Source organism: Trachemys scripta, chromosome 7 (genome assembly GCF_013100865.1).
Source record: "Trachemys scripta elegans isolate TJP31775 chromosome 7, CAS_Tse_1.0, whole genome shotgun sequence".
In the NCBI taxonomy this organism is placed as follows: Eukaryota; Metazoa; Chordata; order Testudines; family Emydidae; genus Trachemys; species Trachemys scripta.
In genome coordinates this window covers 15,498,813-15,523,157 of record NC_048304.1, presented here as the reverse complement: position 1 = coordinate 15,523,157, position 24,345 = coordinate 15,498,813, and the positions used below count along the sequence as shown (strand labels likewise).

At 40.6% G+C, this 24,345-nt stretch overlaps 1 protein-coding gene across 1 annotated transcript in view; it reads right to left on the bottom strand.

Moving 5' to 3' along the window:
* Positions 1-569: 569 nt before the first annotated feature.
* EDEM1 (ER degradation enhancing alpha-mannosidase like protein 1) overlaps positions 570-24,345 on the bottom strand; it is a 24,807-nt gene continuing 1,031 nt past the window's right edge. The window contains exons 2-12 of the mRNA XM_034775947.1: positions 19,716-19,788; positions 16,175-16,278; positions 14,361-14,532; positions 11,500-11,683; positions 10,689-10,863; positions 9,945-10,065; positions 8,754-8,924; positions 7,998-8,071; positions 6,657-6,753; positions 5,015-5,203; positions 570-4,094 (exon numbers count right to left, since the gene is read on the bottom strand). Of these exons, the coding sequence (XP_034631838.1) occupies positions 4,005-4,094; positions 5,015-5,203; positions 6,657-6,753; positions 7,998-8,071; positions 8,754-8,924; positions 9,945-10,065; positions 10,689-10,863; positions 11,500-11,683; positions 14,361-14,532; positions 16,175-16,278; positions 19,716-19,788 (1,450 nt within the window). The 3' untranslated portion in view covers positions 570-4,004. The remainder of the gene's footprint in view (positions 4,095-5,014; positions 5,204-6,656; positions 6,754-7,997; positions 8,072-8,753; positions 8,925-9,944; positions 10,066-10,688; positions 10,864-11,499; positions 11,684-14,360; positions 14,533-16,174; positions 16,279-19,715; positions 19,789-24,345) is intronic.

Sequence of the window (24,345 nt, the reverse complement as noted above, 5' to 3'; positions counted from 1 at the left end):
AGGGTTAAAGTATAGCCCAAGTCCCTCCTGCAAACAACTCTTCCTCGCTCCCCAACCTCACATCTTCCCAGTTGTTTGTCCTCTGACACCTAGCAACCAATGCCCAGTGTTCTGGTGACTGGATTTGCCATGGTCTTCTCAGATTCTCCACTGGAAAAAGACTGGCTGAGACCTACCTCATATCAATGACCCATACAAGCTCAGACAGCTAGTAAACATTCACATCTATGTCTCTTAGCCTGTGCGGAGAGTAAACTGTCCTTTACCTAATGCCCTGCCTGCCCACTGGGTAGCCTTACGAACTATAGGGGAAACTGAGGCTTAACAAAAATATTACAGAAAACTCCCACTTCATAACCTAGTCCAGCCTTCTCAGCCAACAACTAAGACAGACTTTAGGAAGGTGTACCGGGGTGGGTGGAGGGGGAATGTGCAGACTACATAGTCCATGAAAGAAATGAAGATGTGTAATCTACAAACTGCACCATGGGACTCCCAAAGTTACACTGTTAAAACCTCTTACATCCCCCTTCCCTCTTCAAAAGGAAAAGAAAAAAAAACCAGAAAAGTCAAAGATAGCCTTTTAATACAAATTTGTAAAACCTTACTTTAAGCAATTTTGACAAAATTTCTTAGGACATTTATAAAAGAACATTTGGTCCTTTTACAAGTCTTTCCCCTCCCCCAGTTAAATACATTTTACAACAATTAAATATACATACAATGCAATTTTAATTAGAAAAATTATATTGCACATTACACTGAGACGTACAACATTACAAGTATCAGCAAGTCATCCCAGCAGTATTTTCAACTTGGCTCTAATACTTAATTAAAAATAGATTTTCACACTAGTGCCCTAAACATAAGACGTGGCCTTTGTTTTGCAATGTTTTATTTCAAAAATACTTTTAAGAAGGGGGGTGCAGGGAGAAGGAAAAATTGGATCATTTGAGGAGATTGTGTCTTTCACCTTCAGGTCACCAGATTAAATCCAGTACCATAGTAACCCAAGTTTATTACTATGGGAAGATGGCTATTAGGTGATTATGAAAAGCAAATTGGTGATGTCAGCCCTGTTTCTAGCAGACAGGTGACTACATCCCATTTGGCGTCACGGCTAGTGATCTGCACTGAAGCACTGAAAAGTCATGGAGAGTCAACTCTTCTCCATACTAGATGTAATGTATTCATCTAATAAAAGGCTGAGGCACACCAGCTAAACAGAACAGAGATGCCTGCACTGCCTCTGCCCATACTGTACCAATTCCGCAATTAAAGAATGTCAGTCTAATTTTGGCAATCCACATAAAAATGAAAAGTGTAATCCTAAAATTAAAAACTTGAGAAAAATAAAAATTGTACAGCCTGGTTAAACAAACTGTTCCTTTGAGAATTACCCACATTTAACATATACTTTTACTTAACCCCCAACTGGAACTTGCATTTCAGCTCAATTTTTCAGAAGGCACAAACACTACTGTAAGTAGTAGGGCATATAATGCGTGTTCAAAGGGCTTAACTGAGGATCGGGGAGGTTTTGCTGTCAGCAGAAGTAGTCACCATTGGCATGAACTAATTGCTTACAATAAATTGTAAGCTGCAAGTTTTGGAGGCCCTATGTAGGTTTCTTTTCACATTACTAACTTTAATAAAGTTTCTCACTTCAAATCACCGGCTAGTAAGAGGTCTGGCCCAGGTAGCAGCATTTTGGAATGCCTGGATATTTTTGCTTTATGCCTTCCCCAGCAGACAGAACAGGCTTCTTCCATATACCCTTTGCACTTAAATTAGCAATTGAGGCTCATTGTATCACCCGCATTCCCCTAATACATCTTTGGATCACAACACCTTGGAAGTATGTTTTGCTTTAAAATAGGCACTGAAGTGACTATGAAATATTCTAATAGTTTTGAAACCCATAATTAAGAAAAAATACTATATAGCTCAAGATGCATCTAACTTCAAAAAGGCACCAGACCCTCATACACATGTTTTGGGAACTTTACAGCTGCTACCTGTCATAAGTCGCCCTCTCCTCCCCCATTCTCAAAAGTTACCAGGTAAAAATAGGAAGACAAGATTTTGTTTCCTGAATACATGATAAATCTGTTAGCCAGAACAGAAAAGTCTAGTTGGAGGTCCCTGAGATGCATCTGTATACCAAGTTAAGCATGCGCCTCATATACATGGACTTCATCACGTTTGTTAGAAATGTTTTATGAAAGCAACATATGGCTTATGAATAACTTGATTTCTGTCATAAGACTAAGATGATCTGTATATACACACACTAAGTTTGGCTCTGTTACTTTGAAATTCCTATTGAAGTTTTAGCTCTATAAGTAAGAAACAATGTGGTAGCTGAATACACTAACTGCAGCCTAAAAGAGATTTTAAAATATAGATTTAACTGATGAGAAGCACTAAAAATAGTAACCCTTAAAATACGTTGTGTTTCAGTCTCAGTTGAAGGGATTTTTTTTCCTCCTTCATGACAAACTGTCCCAAATTCACTTGCTTTCTTCCCAAGTATTCACACAGTCATCCTCAAGCATGCCTGAGCTGCACTTGGTGCAGCTGAGGGGCAGGTGGCAACCAGCCAGTTTTCCACCCTCCCCTCCCCCCCACCGCGGCTCATCACGGAGGCACAAAAGGGACTTTCACAGGGGAAGATTGAGTTACTAGCCACTATGGGCCTGACCTGTGAAATGCTGGTGTACTTCCTGAAAGTTGATGAACGCACTCCACTGCTACCGTTTTCGATAGAGGGATCTCAGCATGCTGTAGGTTCTGTATGAATTCCTCAACCATGGCAACACCCATCAGCATGTACAGTACAATATTGGACTGAATTCACAGAAAAAAAAAAAGATATAAAGAATCCAACGTTCTTTGGGATATGCCTAATAGGCAACATCCTTCCAGTATTTAAAATACCAACTTCAGTTTCTTTGGGACTCAACATTGTATGACCAAGGCACTCCAAAAGTAACTGACTCCATTTAACACAAATATACTCTCAAAGAAAAGCTCAGTTTTTTTCATGAGGGAAAGTAAGCTTAAGGCACTAACCCCAAAAGCACTACGAACAATATAATTACTTTGTTTTCATATTGTCAGATAATTGTATACTTCTTCAGGATCTCTTTACAAAAGGCATTAGAGATTAGGTACATGACAGAAATAATCTAAAGAATATTTTGAACATCTGTTCAGCTAAGCAACACAAGGTGAGCAGCTCAGAGAGTTCAGAGTGGCTTGTGCATTTCCCCTACAAAGGCACCTTGTTCTTAAATTATTGGTTTCTATAGCTAGTATGCTTTTGTGAATGTGCAATTCATGTTAAGAACACTGCTTTAAACATCTCATGCCTGTACTGAGAACTTTTCTTTTATGACTAGGAGTTGCCTCTCAAAGCTGTTATTCTAAACACAACCCTGTTTCAACCAAAATCCACTACAAATATTTCTACCTGAGGAATAGCATTGTTATTGCTAGTTAGAACAATCCAAATGATTAAATTTGGTGATAAAATTGCACATTCCCTTTCCTTGCCATCAAAACGCCAAAACATTTTCAACTTCGATACTAAACTTTTTCCAAAGGAACATCATTTACAATACAGCTACAAAAAGGTAGCAAAATTATTTTCATGGCACATGCCAATTGCTTTTTTAAATTAAAAAAAAATTGTACTCCCAGATTATCCAGACTTCATCTGCAATACAAGGTTTGCTGTATGAACTTTTATCAGGACAGAACTCTGTTCAAATTGTATTTAGAGTTCCCATTGCTTTACTACATTTCATTTTGAAGACTATTAAACTCTATCAAGATCTCCCTCTCAGTTTATAGTTAAATCCTTAAGAAACATAGTGGCTATTTAAGTGACTAAGTATATGTAGGGACGCAACACAGGTGTACAGTTGTAGATATTTGTATCAGAATCAGAGTCCACTTTCCTCCTTGCATATTATGAAGCATTACTCTGAAGAAAAAATTCAGATCAAACCCACCATCTGATCAATCTGTCTCATGTAAATACTCTTCAGCGGCAACAAGTATCTTCTCTCATCAGGAACCCTATTGCACTGTGAACAAAGCAACAAACAAAATTCAAAACTCTGTATAATCAATCATGTACATTCTCTGTACTGCAGTGTTACAATCTCAGGCACTGATCCTGCAAACACGACCAAGTGTAGAGCTTAGCACCATATGCAATGGTCTCACTGTCCAACAGGATTACTCGTGGCAGTAAGTACTGCTGGGCCTGGTAGTGTTTGGGTCCTCACTCTCCCGCCCTTCCGAACCCTGATTAGTACCCCGCACATTCGGTCTTAGGCAAACTTCACAACAAGTCGTGTTCTCTTGGTTTGTGTTTGGAGTTTTTCACATGTTGCAGTATGGAGGAGCACAGGCCACTTGCAAGTTTAAACTAGAGCAAGTTACAGAGAATCCACCATTTAAAGTCTTTAAATCGTGACTGGAGGACTTCAGTAACTCAGTCAGAGATTAGGGGTCTATTACAGGAGTGGGTGGGTGAGGTTCTGTGGCCTGCAATGTGCAGGAGGTCAGACTAGACGATCAGGATGGTCCCTTCTGGCTTTAAAGTCTGAGTCTGAGCTGGTAGTTGGGCAATGTACAGAGCTGACCTCTAGGAATGAATGGAGGACACCAATTTACTCTGTGCACATCCCCCAACAATCAGGTGACAATTATTTTCAATTACTATGAAAGAGGACAGTCGGAGCAAGGGACCTAGGATCTGACAGGTTGTGCCATTACCTGTATTCCAAGCCATCCAGACCCATTCAGATACGCATTCTCTCTAATTTTCAAAAGTCTTGAGATGTTCAGTATTTTTAAAATATCTGAATACAAGTTTCCTGCACAAAGTTCATTAGTCACCACTTCGAAGTTGCTTTCTTCTCCCCCATCTGTCAAGGTGTAATATTCCACCACCCCTTTCTCCAACCACACAGCCAGAGACACTTTATATACTGCTTACGTTAGAACTGGAGTTCATGGCTTTTAATTCGTTAGGCTTTAGTTTTTCGGCATTCCTTTCCTCTTCTTCAGGGAAGGTATCTTGCCATAGCGAGTCACGAAAACGTTTATCCACAGACACAATGTGCCCCTCAGTAGTAAACATATATTTATTTCCAGATTTGTGCACTGGATTCTCTTCATCAAACAACTAAACAAGAGGCAAGGGAAAGAGAAAGCATGACTCTATCCATCTAATGAAACTCATGTTTGTTACCAGAACATTCATCAAATGCATGCTCACTAATTCAACATGACACCAAACAAGTCAGTACACCAAACAATCTTGTCACATTTGTTGAGATTGGAGGCACACATTTCCATTAGAGTAAAAGGAAACTATAATTTTAGGGTGGGGGTTGTTTGTAATTCTAAAAGCAGAGTGCAAACGGTGGTCGTTAGAAGATGACTACTCAGTACGAGAGCTGAATACTCTAAGCACTCATTTTGCACTAATTTAAGTGCTTACATGAAGTGTACAGACAAAAGATATTTTTCTGAGGAATTCAAAAATTTATAACATGAATCATTTTGGCAGCCAGCCTTTCCCTCCCCCCCCCAGCACTGTGCAATCTATGTCACTGGACATTCTTAAGAACAGGTTAGGCAAGCACCTGTCAGGGATGGTCTAGGACAGTGGTCTCCAACCTTTTTATGACCAAGATCATTTACTGAATTTAAGGCAACCCAGGATCTACTCCATGCCCCCCACACACACTCCCAAAGCCGCCCCCCACTCACTCCATCCCCCTCCCCGCACCCTCACTCACTTTCACCATGCTGGGGTAGGAGGTTGGGGTTTAGGAGAGGGTGCGGGCTCTGGGTTAGGGCCCCAAGGGGGGAGGGGGGGGAGGCGCGGCTCTGGGCTGAGCCTGGAGCAGGGTGTTGGGATGCAAGAGGGGGTGAGTGGTGCAAGTTCTAGGAGGAAGTCTGGGTGCAGGAGGGAGCTCTGGACTGGGGCAGTGTGTTGGGGTGCAGGAGGGGTTATGGGGTGCAGGCTCCAGGAGGGGGCTCAGAGTGGGGTTTGGGATGCTGGCTCTGGGCGGGGGAGCAGGGTTGGGGTGTGGCCTCCTGCTGGTCAGCACTCACTTCCAGCAGCTTCCGGTCGATGGCGGGTGCAGCGAGGCTAAAGCAGGCTCCCTGCCTATCCTGGCCCCACACCGCCCTGGGAGCAGTGTGGGGGGTAAGTGGCTCCACACGCTGCCCCTCTCTGGAAGTACCACCCCCGCAGCTCTCCCGGCCGCCTCCCACCCCTGGGGCCACGCTGGTCACTTCTGGGAGCAGCATAGGGCCAGGGTAGGGAGCCTGCCTTAGCGGCAGCCACACTGCACTGCCAGAGATCACGACCAACTGGGAAATCTTCTAGGATCAACCAGTTGATCACAATCGACCGCTTGGTGACCACTGGTCCAGGAATACTTAAATCCTGCCTCAACAAGGGATGGAGGAGGGGGGATGGGTTTCATGACCTCTTAAGTGCCCTTCCAGCCCTGCATTTCTACGATTATTATTGTTGCTTGCCTGCAGTCCCTACAAGAAAGCTTCTTCCTTGTAATATAAAGTTCCCGAGCGTTTTGGTGATTGTGATAGACATAAATACATACCAGATACAAATATTTACATGTTTCACTGAGAAAGAAGCTCTCCATCCGGTCCTCTTTTGACTTCTCTATGACATGATGCAATGTAGCATAGCCACATCTAAAATTAAATTTAGTTTGGATTTATTTCCACCCTATTTGACATTTAAGAACAAAACACATTCCTAACTTCATTCAGACCAAATGCCAAACATGGGTTGAAGTTAAAGTTAAAATTAAAGTAAGATGAGACATCTCACACTTTAAAAAGATAGAGGTTTATACCACTACTGTTATTTGTGAACTAAGCCACACATTTTGTTATAGAGTACTACCCTAAAACAAATGTATTGGGATAACCAGTGCAATATAATAGATTTATAGCAAGAATCCAGATTGGTCAGAGAATGACCATACAGAGTCCTGATCTATGCCTTCACAGTTTAACAACTTCTCTGGGAAACTGAGGAGGGCTGCCAACAGTCTCTTGGTCTTCCTTATAGCCACAACTTGAGGTATCATTAGGAATACATAAAGGCAGTTGTCATCCAGCCTAGTACTCTAGCTGCAGTTATATTTCACAAGTCTTGAACAAATATTTGGTTGTTGGATGACTGTTGAAAAGTAATAAAAACAAATTCTGTGCCTTAAAATGTGCAAATGAAAGATAATCTAGGGTCATTTTGCAACACAGAGAAGCTACATTTCAGAGTGTTTTATTTGGAATCACTGTATTTATTTTAGCAGATATGGTTTTAGACCTATTACCTCAAGTTTCCTGTATGAGTCCTGCAATAACATTAGTAAAATAGGTACCAAGCCCATACTCGAACATCAATGGCACCATTTAAGAGTAACTTTTGTTTTGATAAGGAGGTAGTCTCAAACCAAAATGTCAGATCAGAGAACCCCTAAATTTTGATTAAGTCCAAACTTAAACTAGAGATTGGTCTGAGGTTAGGAATATTCCTCTTAAGAGAACTTAAGCAAGTCAGTTTTCTCCCTTTTGCCAAAAACTGACCCAATTCTCTGGAAAAATAGTATCAAGACAAAAAGACATTACTGAAAGGATCTTTTGTTTAAAAAAATAAATACATTTAGAAAACATTCAAAAAAGCACTCTGAATATTCCTTCCCAGTTGAAGATGCAGATTTCTACCTGAAGACAAGCCAGTTACATCACATGTATATGCTGACTCAGATAAAAAACCTCCAGAATTTATTATTAAATGTAACTTTTAAGTACTTTGTCATCTTTCTGAAAAAAATATTTATCACCTCTTTACATTTTCAGATCATTTAAAGTCTTTAACAAACAAATACACATTGACAGTAGACAGAAGGATAAGGACTTTGAAAACTGACTTGACTTTTGTATATTTTTCCAGACTCTGAAGAATATCCATGCCTACATGAAGGTAAAAAGGATTCTTTGTGGCCTGGGTAGAGAAAGAAAAGAAAGAAAAAAAAAAGTCAGGAATTCAAAATATTGTCAAGCTGGTATTTATTATGGTGGGGGTTTATTGGAGCACATTCTCAAGATAGCCATTTTTAGACAGACTATTCTGTGCCCCCACTGTTTCCTGGGGCTTTTCATAACTTGCCCCAGTGGAAAGGTCCTGTTGAGCCTGCCCTCTGGAAGAGAACAGATGCAGGAATCTTTGTTGGTTTTCTGGCAGAGAGAAGCTGATGGTTTAAAAAAAGTATTATTGCTGCCTTTGGACTAAATCAAACTGTGCCAGGGTGAACCTGAGAGAGAGGTGGTTACATGCCTTTGCACAGATCCTGTTTCCACTGTAACAGCTGCCACACCAAGTTTAAATATTAATTCTGCCATATAAGTATTTGTTCAAGGACCTGCTACGTATGACATCTGAAAGAAGGCATTTTGAGTGTGTTAGAGACGACTTATAGTATAGCGTCTGTTCAAAGCAAGCAGCACATACTGTTTTACATGTCTAAAACACAGTTCGCTAGGGAGACTTTCTATATAAAATATTTTTGATGGACTGGCATGAGGTTTGCTGCCTAACCATAACCAAGTACATAATAGAAAAAGCAGAGGTGCATTCTGAAACCACAACACTTATATAGGCCATATTCTTAAAGAATGAGAAGTACCTGGTAAAGAAGATAGGTAGATTCCACCAACTCTGGCCTCAGTGGATAGAAGAGGACATCTGGTGCCTGTAATTGCCAGTTGTACCTCTCTGGAAGAGCTCCATACCGTTTCCATATGGCATAGTAGAAGGCATGGAGACAAATAGCATCTTCCACATCTCCTATTAAAACCTAGAAATAATTAACAGCTATAAACATGTGCATGCAAGAAACACTATGCTAACACAACGCAGACACAGTAATTCACTTTTCATCCCACATATTGCATTGGATGCCCAGATGTAACATACGCCTCAAGAGGGAAGAGGCCCGAATAAAAGCAGAATCATACTGTTAGTTCATTCACACCAGAAACATTGGCATGAGGGAGCTTATATCAACACATCACAGATCCCTAAATGGTAAGATTAGCATCAGAATTAATTCTTGAAAACTGGGGACTAGTTTAAGTCTAGTGAAGTGCAGGCCAAGTTTCTCAGCACCGCTTTGCTGAGTTCAGTCTTAGGTTCAGTCTTAGTCAGAGTTACCCCGCTATCTAGTCTTGGCCCTCTCTTTTGCAGACAGTCAGCCATGACAAACTGGTTGCTGGGTTTGCAGGGGACTCCAGGATATGGTCGGACCAAAGGCGTCAACTCCGTGGGTGCTCCAGTCCTGGAGCACCCATGGAAAAAAAATGAGTGGGTGTTTAGCACCCACTGGCAGTGAGCTCCCCACTATCTCGCCAGTGCCTCCTGCCCACCGGTGGCCCCAATGATCAGCCCCAATTATCAACCCCTCCTCCTTCCGCCCGCCGTAGATCAGCTGTTTTGCGGCATGCAGGAGGAGTGGGGGGCGGGACAGGGGCTGAGCGGGGGTTGAGCACCCCTAGGGAAAGGAAGAAACTGGCACCTGTGGTTCAGACTCTCACTTGTGGCCAGAACTAACATTAGAACGAACATCTCTAATAAAAAGAAGAACAGGAGTACTTGTGGCACCTTAGAGACTAACAGATTTATTAGAGCATAAGCTTTCGTGGGCTGTAGTCCACGAAAGCTTTTGCTCTAATAAATCTGTTAGTCTCTAAGGTGCCACAAGTACTCCTGTTCTTTTTGCGGATACAGACTAACACGGCTGCTACTCTGAAACCTGTCATCTCTAATAAACCAACCCACCCTACTACCTAGTCTCCAAAAGACTGAAAAATGAGATTACCTGTAGCCCAGGAAAAAAGGCTTGCAGAGAATCAATCCAGGTGTTCATCAGCTGTCCACTGAACATATTTACGTTAACATAAAGAGGAGGGTCTCCTTCACCTTCATTACAGGCTTCCCGTCTGCAAAGCAACCATAACACATGAACGTTTCGTTTTCAGGAGAGCACAAGGCATTTTAATGCTAAATTCTTACAACATTGCCATAACTTACAACTATCACAGAAACTGTAAATTCTACAGATGTGGGGATACTATATTTTTTTGAGCCTATGTTATAATAAGTCATTAGGAAAACAGGGTTAATTCCATATAATATTCATTATTTATATAAATTCAGAGCCTAATCCTACTCTCACAAACATCAACGGGAGTCTTACCACTGACACAAGAAGGGTAAGATTGGGCCCTAAACAAGCATGTATAGTACTGTTTCTCTCTCTCGCACGCACCCACACACCCTTCCCTCCCTCTGGGATGGTCTGTCTTTTTTTACTACTGTCCCAAGTAATAAACACTGGTTTAAATGTACAGTGATTTAACATTTCTCTTCTCTCCCCCATCAACTGATCTATGTAGGAGTACTATTGGTGCAAATTTCAAACAACAGTGGTCAGATAATTCCATCAAGGAAAAATTGTTTGAGAGCACAGCTTCTCCAAAGAGAGCAGCTGATACTATACAACTTATCACCCAGCACTGGAGTGTTTGTAAGTTTAAGAAAATCATAGCTGTGGGAAACATACCCTCTTCTTAAGTAGTTCTGAATACTTCGATATGCATCATTGAACATCTCTAGGTCTTCCTTTTTTCCAAAAAGGATGTAAGACTTCAACAGATACTCATAGAATGAATCCAAACCCGCTCCTAAGCCACTTTGCTTTCCAACCCAATGGCCAGTTTGAATATTCACGACATTTCCTTCAGGGATAGACAGACAGAAAGAAAGATTTAGGTCTAAAACATTTCCTGGTGCATATTTTAGTTGAAGCACAGGTGACAACTCATTTTTAAAGTTCCAATTCTTGATCTGCACATATTTGAGTTACAAAATAACTATAAGGAAAAAGCATTGTCAAAAAGTTAATGCTTGTTTGCTCAAGGAACGAATTAAGCTTAGTACTCTCATGCAGTTATTTAAAGACTAACGGTCCTATCCTGCAGCCCTTACTCACATGCTATTTTAATTTATGTTAATGGAGCCTACATATGTAGGAACTTCAAGTTTGTGCCATACTCAGAAATTGATTTCACAATTGTTGTTTTTTGGAAAAATCCAACCATCAGGGGTTTGTGTCCTGGATCTCTATGCTGCTTTCCCTGTACATCCACAGAACATCACAGACAGATAACAAGTGTACATATGTAGAGAGCCCACAATATCAAAGTCAGATAGAAGATAAGTGGTGCCCTTTATATACTGGAGAATGTGTGAAGCACTACTGTGCAGGAAGTCGGGAATCTAAAAATAGAAGGACGGGAGACAAGACTGTTAATACATCCTGTTCTGACTGAAGTGACTAAGACATCTGCAAAGCACATGGGAGCATTGACTACCTAATAGTCCAGTGTCGTTGCTCCTAAGACTCCACAGTGCTTTAACAGCTCGCCGTGCCACCCATTCAAACGTGGAATCTCCAAGCAGCCGGCTAAGAATGCCAAACTCCACCAACAAAGAGCCAGCGCCTGCAGTACAGGTCTCATTATTGCTGTCAGGAGGGACTCCAGTCTTTAGATTCACCTGTGAAACAGATACAGGAGCTTCAGTTGCTCAACATGTCAAGCAACGAGTGCTACAATATTCTAAGTTCCACTCTTAGCCGTATTATAGATGCCAGGCTTTTTAATGGAGTGCGCATTAGTTACATATAGTGAGAAGAGATTAACTTCCCACCAATTGGAGCCAGAGCTGAATGTATTGCAATCGGAGTTCAAACTTCGGTCCCTGAAATTAGATGTCTAAGTAGGATTTATATGCCTAAGTAAACAGCCCCTGATTTTCAGAAGTGCTAAGCATACAATTACTAAACTGCAAGTGCTCAGCACCTATGAAATTCAGGTGCTTAATTTTCTGCATTGAGGTCTGTACATTGTGAATTACAGCTTTACTCTTCTGTGCACCTCAACTTGTTCCCTCGTTCCTGGGAATGAAAGGACACTGGCAATCTCTTTATACTACATATAAAATATATTGTTATGTCTACGTCCACACTACATACAGTGGATGCAAACATAACAGCTCAAAAAGTAATTACAATACTCCTTTAAAATTCACTTGGTTGTTGTGAAGAAGAGAAATACATCCCAATAAAGAAGACTGAGGTAGGACGCCACATTTCATCTGCAGAATAGGTGATCCATTCTGAAACTGCAACATTGTAGCTAGAAACAATTACCTAAATGATGAGCTAATCTTCTGCTATAAGATGCTATGCATCTTTCATAGGGGGAAAAAAAAAAATCTTTCTGCAGAATCCACATTTAAGTCCATTACTACTTTATGGCAGAGATAATGTTCTCATTCTCAACAGTGTTTAGTGGGAATCTCATAATTCTGCACATTTAAAGAAATATTCTGCCTTCACACTCGAATAAGGAATCTCAATGGCAGAGATAACTTAGATCTTCAGCAGCTGCAAGAGGCCCTCACCAATGGCGTACAGTTTTATCTGCACAAGAGAGCCAAGAAATAAATGGCCATCAAGACAGGATTGCCATCTCTGCCCTATAAGAATTATTTCCCATTAGTTAGAGGGCACTATGGGGTAAGCCTGGACTCCTGCTACCCACCATACTGCATTCATTCTGCAAAGCAGTCAGTGCAGCACTGTTCACACGCACTAAATTCCAGGCCTTGAAAAATTTACTTGATACCTGTGAGCCCAAGGATAAAGCTTAATAGCCAGAATGAAAGACAACTGACCTGCCATATGCGTGCACACACTCTAATTGTAAAGAAACAACCGTTTTTATTCAGTAATATTAATTTAATGATGCGTGAACATAAGTTAACTGGCAATAACCCCCACAAACCTCTTGCTTATGTCCGACTCATTAAACCTTTCTTGTCTTCAGGTCACCTTTTCTTACAGGTCCATCACAAGATAAATTGACCTGTGCGATCTTCAGTTCCTACCCCCACGCCCTCATTTCCTGGCTGCCATGATGGTGGTGGAGACTCAAGGGGTATCTCCTCTACTCTTCTCCTCTCCTCTCCCAGCCTTCACTGGAGTGCTTCCCCTGGGGCAGCTCTTGAACAGAACTATATGGATGCATTGGACTTTCTCCAAGAGCAACCCATCCGAGTGAAATGGTCCCAAATCCTTGTCAGTTTCATTACTGCCCACAATATTCTGAACAGCAAAAACTAACAAGACACTTGTTAGACAGGCTCTCCAGTGAAATTGAAAACGGACAATAGACCTGGTTGGAAAAAGTGTAATAAGAATTCTTCCCTTGCTCCAGGATTTTAAGAATGTCAATATTCAGAAAGTTTTGAACCGCTATATAGTTGGCCAAAACATGGGAGGAAGGTTTTCGCACACACACAAAAAAAAAAAAAAAAAAAAAAAAAAAAAAAATCAGCGTTTTTCCTGTTCCTTCCTTAGCCTCCACCCCAGTTTCAAACAGATGAACCTGGCAAAGAAGTCAATTTTCAGACTCAGGAAAAAGAGACTGCATCGATTTACTATTCAACATTGGAATGTTTCTTTTGCAACACTAAAGACTAGAAACATTTTAAGCAAAAGCTTGGATTCTGCAGACGTTGATGGCTTTCAACTTGCCATAGGTGAGTAGATTTTTCTAACTCAGCAAAGTTCATTTAAGTCATATATATAAAAAAGTAAATGTTAGTGGTAAGCCAGCTGCCATGCATTACCTCTCATTTTAGAGTGCTGATATAATACATAATAATTTACACTAGTGTCCATGCTTCTATTCTGGATGTGCACTATTTTGGTATTAATTCACTGATGCTACTGAAGTAACTCTACAGACATGCCTCCCTGCATAGTAACAGTTAATTTTAGTTGGAACCTTCTAAATTAAGATATTTAATGTATGCAGTACTTTAAAGTCAACACACAGCACCGTGAGTAATGACAAAGAGTTAGAAATAAGTCCGTACAGTTTGGCTAGAGTAAAGGAGAATATAACTACCTACTCTACATTCTCTGAACAAAAAAGTTTAGGCATATCAGAGAAGTTAAGTTTTTAATCTTTAGCCTGGCATCTACAGAGTGGAAAAGTGGGCTCTAAACAAGTCTGCATAGTACTGGAAAATACAGTAAGTCACATTTGATGCCCACAGCTGTACCTTTTAGATAAAAGAAAGATTTCACTACTTTGCATTTCCTTACAAAGACAAGCATAAGGAAGTTACCTCCGTATATCAATACAGATTGTATCACACCTACCCGAGGATAGGGAATTCCAGTTTTGGTGTTCTCAAAGGCAGGTAGCAGCCTCACTGCCAGGTCACGAGCCATATGTAAGAGTTCATCATCATAATCTTTAATGGTCATGTCACCAAAGGGTTGCTTGGTATCTGTAATTATTATGTGGGCAGAAAGCAGACTTCCCAAAACCCTATTGGAAGAGAGATTGCAGAACCTTAAAAAAAAATCCACAGAATTTGCAACATGAACTCTAATATCCTGCCTCTTGCAGTGTGGCCAATACCTAATGCTACAAAAGAACACTGAGCAAACTTGGTAAAACTCCATCAGTCTGAAGGTTAGGTCCTATCATAAACTGAAATTCAATAAGACAGCTAAGACTGGATGCAGTTATCGCAACATCTCCATTCATAATATGCAAATTTTCTCTTTAGTTTTACTATACGAACAGATTTAGTTAAACTGTGAGAGCACTTATAAGAATCTTGGCACTCAGTGCCTTTTAATAAGCCTCAAAAATGAGCCAGTCAGGCAGTGAAGGACTATTACATACATTGAAAAAGAGGAGTGATTCAGAGAGGACATAACCCACTGCAAAGCTGTAATGAGTTGGGGGAAGAAGGTGGCATCCTTTCTCTCTCACACACATACACACAACCCACCCTTGCTCCCCTCATTCCTGCACCATTAAAGTCAAAGTATACAGTGCAGAAGGCAAAATGAATAACTTCAGTCCTGGGCTGCAGAGACTCATTTGGGATTCACAGACCAAGCACAATGAATGGAGAGCTTGCACCCTTGGAAAGAGCCCTATAACTCCCTCCCTCAGGATTTGATTAGGTAGGGACTTTTGCTCTTATTAGTACAGCTCCACCTTGATACAGTGTCAACATCTGCAAGATCAAACGAAACAGGGCTATGAACCACATCAAAAAATTTTTAAAAAACTTTTTAAAAGCAGGTTAGAGAGCAGAATGTGTCTTCCCACAATGTTAATTAACTCGAGATAAGACACAATAAAATGAGATTGTAACGGAACAATAAATGAGGACAAAAATATCCAAATTTAACCCATATGAGACCTTTCCTGAAATACCAGTTATACACAAAATCAGAATAAAAATGGATTTTGGTAAGATAGTCAATATCAATGCGTTGGTCCCAACTAGGCTAAATAAAGTGATATTTAGGACATCCTGCACAGCACACACTCTTCAAATGTCTGGGAGAAGAAAAGAAAGGAGAGAGGGGAGAGGAATTCTAAGATTGGGAAATTATTTTTCTTTTCATTTGCATGGTTTGCAGATTATAGATTGCAGTGAACGGCACTGCTGAACTTCAGTTATACTGGAGCGTTACTTTGATGTGGGGATTTCAGTTATGCAAAGCCTGTCTACAATATATTGACAGGAGCCCCTTTTTAGTGAGCACAACAACATATTTTATATCAATACCCTGAATAAACTCTCCAAAAAAAAGTGTGCGGCTGTCCAAATATTGTCTTGCAGTTCGAAATGACTGAGCAAGCAGCATTAAGAATTATTCAATCCGAAGAAAATTTAAAAGAAAGACTACCTTAAAAATGATCTCCACAGCACACTTGCCTTTTGTTTTAACCTTGACTCTTAACAAAAAGAAACAATAGTGGCACTTGAGAGATAGTTAACTGAGTACACCTTCTAGTCACTCAGACTAACGATACCTAGTGAACAATTAGGAAGCAATGAAGTTTTTTAGACCAGTAAGTTTCTTTTTGAGCAAAGAAACCTCTCTGAATCATTCCCACACACGTAAAACCTCAGTTATTTAGTCAGATATTTATGACCACATACCTGATTGTTGCCTCAAAGACTTGGACTGTAGAATCTTTGTCGAATGAGACTGTGTCAATCACTAACTTCACCGCTTTCTGGAACTCTGAAGAATTTCCCATTACCTTTAACATAAAAGAAAAATATTAAAGAACATAGAGAGGTCAATCAGGTTATTGCACAGAGGAAAAAAGAATTAATGAAGTTTTATTTTAAGCCACAAATGTGTCATCTGGGTAGAGAATGGTGGCTTTGATATTCCTAGTCAGTGTTTCTATTTATAAACACTAACTTGTCCCCCTTTCCCCTGTACAGCACTTTTTGGAAACTTATTCCACTACACAAGCCAAGAATACTTCACTAAGTAGTTGTAGTGGAAGTACAGAAGGGTATCTAGAACTGCTACAATACATTTTGCCCTTTTTAAATAATACACTTACTTCCCCCCACCTCAGTCAAAACAGCATTCTGAGTCACCTCACACAGCACAAGATAATAAAAACATCTAAAATCGACAAGTCAGCCCTTTCTTGCCTTGCATATTTACTACACTGTTTTGTTTATTTACGCTAGTATGTGTTGATACTCATATGCCTTCAGTTTAGTTTTTAAAGATCTGTTTGCATTTCTTACAATTTGCATAATACCGGGGGGAAACAATGCAATGCTTAGCTAACTTTACCCAATGCTAGCAAGGTCCGTACTAACAACACCTGCAAGTAGATGTAGTTATATTGCTTGTTTCAACAACATTAGTGACAGGAAGTTAAAGGAATTTTTTTTATGTAGAGGGAAACATAAAAACAGCCACATTTCCTGTAGAAGCTCAAGAGACAACAAAATATACAAAATAAAGTTATTTCCGCCACAACCATGTATACCGACACCAAGAGTATTAAAATCAAATTCTCACACTGGTTTTACACTGATGGAACTCCATTAACATCATGGAAGTTACTCCAGCTGTATTCCAGGGTGAGAGGTGAATTCAGCCCTTCCATGAAGCCTCAAGTCCAGCTCAGAGCTTGTTTTTTATGAAGATAAACATAGCTTGTTTTCCTCCCTCCCCCACTTAATTTTCAGCTTCCCACATGTAGCTATAGAACCTGCCCCTTTAAAAAAGGAAGGAGTGTCATAGGTTCTGTTAGGGAAGTACCCAATTCATTATTTGGGGTGTTCTTGACCAAGTCAAAAGGTGCTGACAACCAAAGGCTTGTTTGATTAAGGACACAGAAAATCTGTCTTACACGTATTGTAGACTGCAGCAACTGCATTTTTAATATAGTAATGCTGCCACCAGAGGCTACTGCAAAACACTAGCAGGATGAGAAAAGGGATATCAATATACTCCACTTTACTAACACAGCTGCATTAGTGTTGTGACAGCGACATGGGATCTATTTTAGCAGCTGTGCCACCTTGTGTTGTGATTGTGAGGCCCTTGGAATAGATGTTTTAGAAACAGATTAATAAGGTTTGTGTTTAGTAGTCGTTCTGATTTATATTTGTTAATGGTGAACTAAATTATGTAATAAGAGAATGGGAGCTGCCCCTTTAAGAATAGCACCAGGGCACAATGAGTGAGTTACAGCCGGGCTAGCCAGTATTCAGAATGAGAGCTGCTACTGCAAAAGGAGGCTGGCTTGTAGCTGTGCATTGAGGAAGTCTCTGTCTGCAAGAACCTCCTAAAGGAAAAGGTTTCAATCCCAGAAGAAAGCCGAGTCTTGTGAATAAGGGTGTAAAATGGTATTTCAAGTTAAGCAGGTTTAGTTCTTGGTTGAAGACCTCAACAGGAAAACAGCCTACAGATGCTATGCAAGAAGCAGTGGATATTCAGTAGGTGGCACTCTTCTACCAGCATTGAGCCAATGCTCTAGTGTGGCCCTGAATAGCAGTATACTGCTGTACATGAGAGGAAACTAAAAATACAAGTGGACCTGTGGCCATTAAATATACCGTAACACTATTTTTTAAAACCAAAGATCAGATATATCAACATTCATTTTTTTTGAAAGCTGGATTCAAGCTTGGGTACATGCATTTTAAGGTCCCCTCTACCATTTCAGTTAAAAACATTTTTCCCCTCATTTCCTGCTTTAAGTTCTGTAAATCATTGCTGTGCTCCATCAGACAGCTGCAGCTTTTCACCACAGAGATACAGATCCATTTTAGTGATGAGGAAGTGCTTTAGTTTGCAAAAAATACATTGTGATCTTTCAGGAAAGACAGTATGTAGAAGAAAAATATACAACTGCAGAATTCATTTACAGAAGACATTGTCCATCCAATAGCTGTGGACAAATGGTAAGTATCTGACTGAAGCATCCAGTTTAAAAAACAAAACAAAAACTGATCTTGCAATGCAAAAAATGAGACTACGGAAAGGCTGTTTATAATAGTATCATATAGGGAAAGTACTCTTCCTTCTGTACTCCGGACTTCATAAAGTTTGAAAACACTTCACAGAGGTAAATATAAAATTTTGGTTAAGAGAAAAAGCCTACCATGTAAAAGTGTAGCCTGTTGTCTAAGAAGGTACCCAGAACACAATCAGTATTATATTTAAGCAAAGGAGGGGGTGGGGTACTCGAAAGTGGGCAACATGTAACCATGTTTGTTACACTGAAGCAGATATAGAATAAGGCCATGTCTACATTGTGGGTCATACTGCAGCGCAGCAACAGCACTGTAGCACCACAGCATAGATGCTTTCTACAGCAATGGACGGGGTTTTCCTGTTTCCAAGTGGTCAACTAGATTGACAGAAGAATTCTGGATTTTTCACACCCCTGCACAGCATAGCTACTTTGAGTTAACTTTGAAGGGTAGAGTCGGCCTGATATACGAGTCAATGAAAGAGGAGACTTACAAAAAGTGATTCAAACTTATTACAGCCACAAGAGTAAGGAGCTTGGGATAGTGAAGGAACCAAGCCAGGAAGAGAACCATGTATTCCAAGAGTGTCTTGAGTCTCCCATTCCCCTCAAGCCTCCTCCCCGACTGATTTTACTCTTTTTCAGGCAGTCCCTCTGACCCCAGTTAAGACACTGCCATCAGGTTATTTAATTAGCGAAGAGACTCATCACTGACAATACTATCCAGATGCATTAAAACGGATTTAACTCAATTTGCAAAATTCAGTTTGTTCTTTTCAATTTCCTAGGCTACCCTTTTCTCTCCTGGTGATTTCTATCTACTTAGATTGATTCAAAGAACTGCAATTTCAAAAATTCTAGAGCTTTGTCCATTTAACATATATACAGTGTCGGCACAGCTTGAGAATGCTTTATAGAACTATTGCTATCAAAGATTACCTCTAACACAATCAACAACTGAAGCCTGGACAAGATCTTAAAGATTCTCGGTTTTATCTCCTTTAGCCTTTTCCATAATGAGTGGCTAGCCTCTCCCCACTGCCACTTGCCTTCCTCTCCTCCCCCAAAAAAGCAACTCTAGTCACCATCCATGTCCTCTTGGAAAATACTTAAGCCACTGCAACTTGTGGATTCTTACCTCCTGCTACGAATTTGAAGATATATACTTTTGTATTTTGACAACTCACCGCTAGGGTATCCAGTGCGTCAATCAGAGTTAGAGAGTAGTTTCCCAAGACATCATTGATATTCAGATTTGAACTGAAACAAATACAGTTAAATGTTACATGATAGTTCTATCTATTTACAATCACCATACTAAAAGATAAATCTTAAAAAAGTTAACCAGGCAACACCCTCTGTTATAAAGTCTGAGAATAAGCTGCCAATCTAAGTACTATCATATGTATTTGGGTATTTAATTATTTCCAGGCATATAAAACATTACTTGGGGGGAGTGTAAGGGTCTGATGCTGCTAAGGAGTTTGCTTTGGATTCCCATGGGGGTAAAATTGAGCCCTATGACCCTGTCTGGACTGGCAAAAAAGTACTTTTCAACAGGTTACAAAGGCCTCTTACTCCTCTTCAGGACTCAAGCGGATACATTTGAAGGTGCTTCTGATGCATTATTGTAGCCTAGGCTCTCTCCAGGCTACAATACAGTGAATTACTCAACCCCTCTCCCCCTCTCATTTATTTTATTTTTTTTGCCAAGGGCCTAGAGAAAAGCATGGTGGAGTTCAAACTGTTTTTCAAGTCTAGCATGTCACTTCCATCTTCTCTATTGACTTCAAGTGTAGATGTCTTTTTTTTTTAAATAGCGTATTCATCGTACAGCCTTTTCACATTGAATTGTTTGTTCTATTAGAATAAATATGGTCGACTGGATTAGTTTGTTGCAGTCATCCATTTCACTTAACTGTTACACCTATAAAAAAGTAGCTTGCTTGTGACAGCCAGGTAGAGGGGCAGGTGAGAATAGTTCATATTTATTTTAATAAAAGACCAAACTGACTTTTAAACATACACTTCATCAATTGTTTTCTTATAAAAGAAAAGATACTTTCTGCATAGACTGTATGTAATACATTGTGAGCAGAACCATAAACTATATACAGGTCAGATGGGCACATTTGTTACATCTTTAACAAATCTGGAATTGTTATTTTAAATAAAAAAGTGGGCGTGGGGGTAGGGATGTATTGCATTGGAGATCAAGCATTCAGCTTATGTGATTAAGAAGAGTTAAAAACAGGCCTGTTATAGTAGTAAAACCTCTAACATGTAAACAGGTAACACACACAGTTGAAATGAAGTTGTTTGGGTAAATGTATATCTGTTGCAACTACAAATGTGTCTTTATTCATTATAAAGAATGAATAGTCTCTAAAGTTGTTCCTTTAAAAATTTACCAGCTTTCTTTTTAAAAGACTACAATTCTTAAGAGTTCAGACTTCAATGGGCTTTCGATCAGGCAGCTAATCTACAGAGTATGGCATTATTCAAGGGTTTTAAATCAACAGTAGGAACTGAGACTTTACAGAGCACATTGCACACATTTGCTATTTGTCGTGCATACAAGAGAGCATACAGGCATGCCAACATCTATGAGCTGAGAACTACAAAAGTACCAGAAAGGAACCTGCACAAAGCTGGTTAACCAGGTGAACAGAGGCTTTCCTTCATCCAGAGAGGATCTCTGAAGTAGTAATAGCAACAGTAACAAGACAGCCATAGATGTTTTACTATCAGCACAAATTTTCTGAAATCTGAACGCGATTCTCGCCCTGGGCAGCCCTAAATATTCTATGTACATTTTATAGGACAGCTGTTTTAGCTCTCTTCTGGCATCAGTGAATAGCTATTTCTGAAGAAAAATATGTCTGATTGAAAACAGCTCTCTCTAGAATGAGAGAATGTTAACTTGTTCTCATTTCTCAAAGCTAGAACTCAGTGGCAATTCTAAGCAATGGCCTAGGTTTATGTTTTTAAGGTATTTGCTGAAGTGGCTCTCTGGGATAATCCACTGATGGCCTGTGCCTCTGCCATCCTTCAAGACAAAAGCGAAGAGCTTTTATATAGTTTTGTATAAGGTTGATTTGGTTATTATACAGAGAGAGGAGATGTTGAATATTTTGCTCTGCAATTTACACAACAGGTTGACCTTTTTTATGATTTTTTTTTTTTTAAGTTGGCCAAATGTCTCTGGGCAGTGTGCCAGTCAGTTAAAAATATCCAAATATATATATTAGCAAGTACAGATTTACTGCACCAAAAACCCCTACTTTCAGCTTCAAAATGTACAAAGATTAACAGTCACTAAATAACGTACATGTACCCAAGTGCTTCCTGTGGCTTTACCTTCATGTTTGTTTAAACACTCGATGCTACTAAAATGCAGTATCAAAAAGGAGACTACAGACCTCTGTACAGGAGGAGGGGATTTTATTTTTATTTTTTTTACATCCTTCCTGGTAGTATACTTGCCTCACTTCAGATCTAATAGATCAAATTGTGCACTCATTCTGAATTCAACCTCACTGAAGTCAGTGGGATTTAAAACCAAAAAAACAAAAAAAACAAAACAAAAAAAACCCAAACAAAAATAGAATTTGCCATTTACAGCATGAAAGCTACACATTTAATTTAAAAATAAATTTCACTTTTTTAAGGCTGCTGCTATGGGAACCGAAACAATAACATCTATAATGTTGACTCAACAACATTAAGCATTTGCAGTATTACCAGTTAGTGCTACTGAAGTGCTTCCATTTTGCTTGCAAAAACTAATAATTTCCTTACAAGCACACATCTGAGAGTAGAAACAATGCTCAAAGCCAAGCCAGTTCTCTACACATATCACAAGATACCTGGGCCATGATATAATTCTATTTGGATTCATTGAGGATTCTTTATCCAGACCACATATACAAGTTCATTCAGCTACATTAAAAGAAGGAAATTATTGTCCAAGTCACTAGCCGTAAAAACAGGCTAACCAAACCTCACTAGTACATAAGAACGACCATACTGGATCAGACCAAAAGGTCCATCTTGCCCAGTATCCTGTCTTCCAATAATGACCAATGCTAAGTGCCCCAGTGGGAATGAACAGAACATGTAATCATCAAGTGATATGCTCCCTTCCATACACACAAAAGTAATGTAAACCAGAAGTAAAGGACCAGGTAATTTCTGACCCAAGAAGTATTTTTCTATCTTACGGAATTATTGCTCTTTAACATTCTAACATGGTACTGAGTGGAGAAGTGAAATACGAAGCTGAAAAGATGCCATTTATCATAACTTGACTGGACACAAGATTTTTAAAAGTTACAGTTTGCTCTTTGGCAGTTATAGCAATGCTTGCTATGTTTTCTTAGAGGAAGCTAAACATATGTGACTCGAGGCATAATCCTAGAATTTAAAAGCATTATGAGGGGATTTAGCTGTCCTATGCCCATGAAAGTCAATGCAAGTCGCACACAATTCCCTATAAAAGTTTAGGAGCTAGATACTTCACTTCTCTGCACTGCCAACTTCAATTTCTACAATCAATTTTCTGATTACAACTATGTTTTAAAACAGATGGGATAGAATTAATGCTCACCTCCTGAACAACCTGTAGGTGTCAAGGGGAGGGTGGCCTTGGACTTCGACTGGTTTAACACTAAACACTTCCTGGAGTTATTGGGGCTTCTAGTTAAACTACAGAGGCTGGCAGGCTGCTACTGTACACGTCTTCATTTATAGATATACACTAGGAGAGACAGAGATACCACAATAGGAACATACATATTAGAGTAACAATAAGAATATGAAGAAATTCAGAGAAATAGAGAAAGCTCTTCACCAGTTACTGATAGGTGCAACTAGAGCGAGGAGCCATAGTAGAGAAGTGAGCTTGTTGCGCTACTCTGCACTCTGGAGCTGCTGCCATGCTGCATCCCAGAGGTGACTGCATGTCCAGGAGGGATGAAGTGATTCTTGGGAACAGTTTGTAAAGTGACTGCAACTCTTCAATGCAAAAAGCACCATGTAAAAATGACAGTATCCTTGGGCTCTGCATGGTTGGGGCAGAGGGGGTGCATGACCCAGCTGGGCCCTAGGCAGCCACACCCACCAAGGATCAGGGAAATGAACCAGGAATCCGTGGCCAGATCTCTCCAAGCAGCTCTCCTCCCTCCCCCACCTCTAGACAGGCTTCTCTGCTTCCCAAAGCCCCACCTGCCAACCCCCAGCCCTCCTTTCCCTCCCCTAAGCCACCATCTTGACAGCCCCCTGCTCCTCACCAAACCCGCTCCCACCCTGCCTGCCCCCCTGCTCCCCCCAACCACATCTCTCTCCCCCAGCCCCCATCTTAACAGCCCCCTTGCCTCTCTCCACCAAACGGCCACCAACCAGCCCCCTCCCACCCTCTACCCCCATTTTAAAGCCCCCCCACCTCCTCACCAAGCCCCCATCCTGCCAGCCCCCTCCCACTTTAGTCCCCCTCTTCCCTCCCCTACCCCCATTTTGAAGCACCCCACCTCCTCACCAAGCCCCCATCCTGCCAGCCCCCTCCCACCTTAGTCCCCCTCTTCCCTCCCCTACCCCCATTTTGAAGCACCCCACCTCCTCACCAAGCCCCCATCCTGCCAGCCCCCTCCCACCCTAGTCCCCCTCTTCCCTCCCCTACCCCCATTTTAACCCCCCCACCAAGCCCCCATCCTGCCAGCCCCCCACCTAGTCCCCTCCTTCCTCCCCTACCCCCATTTTAAACCCCCCACCTCCTCACCAACCCCCCACCCTGCCAATCCCCTCTCCTCGCCCCCCCCC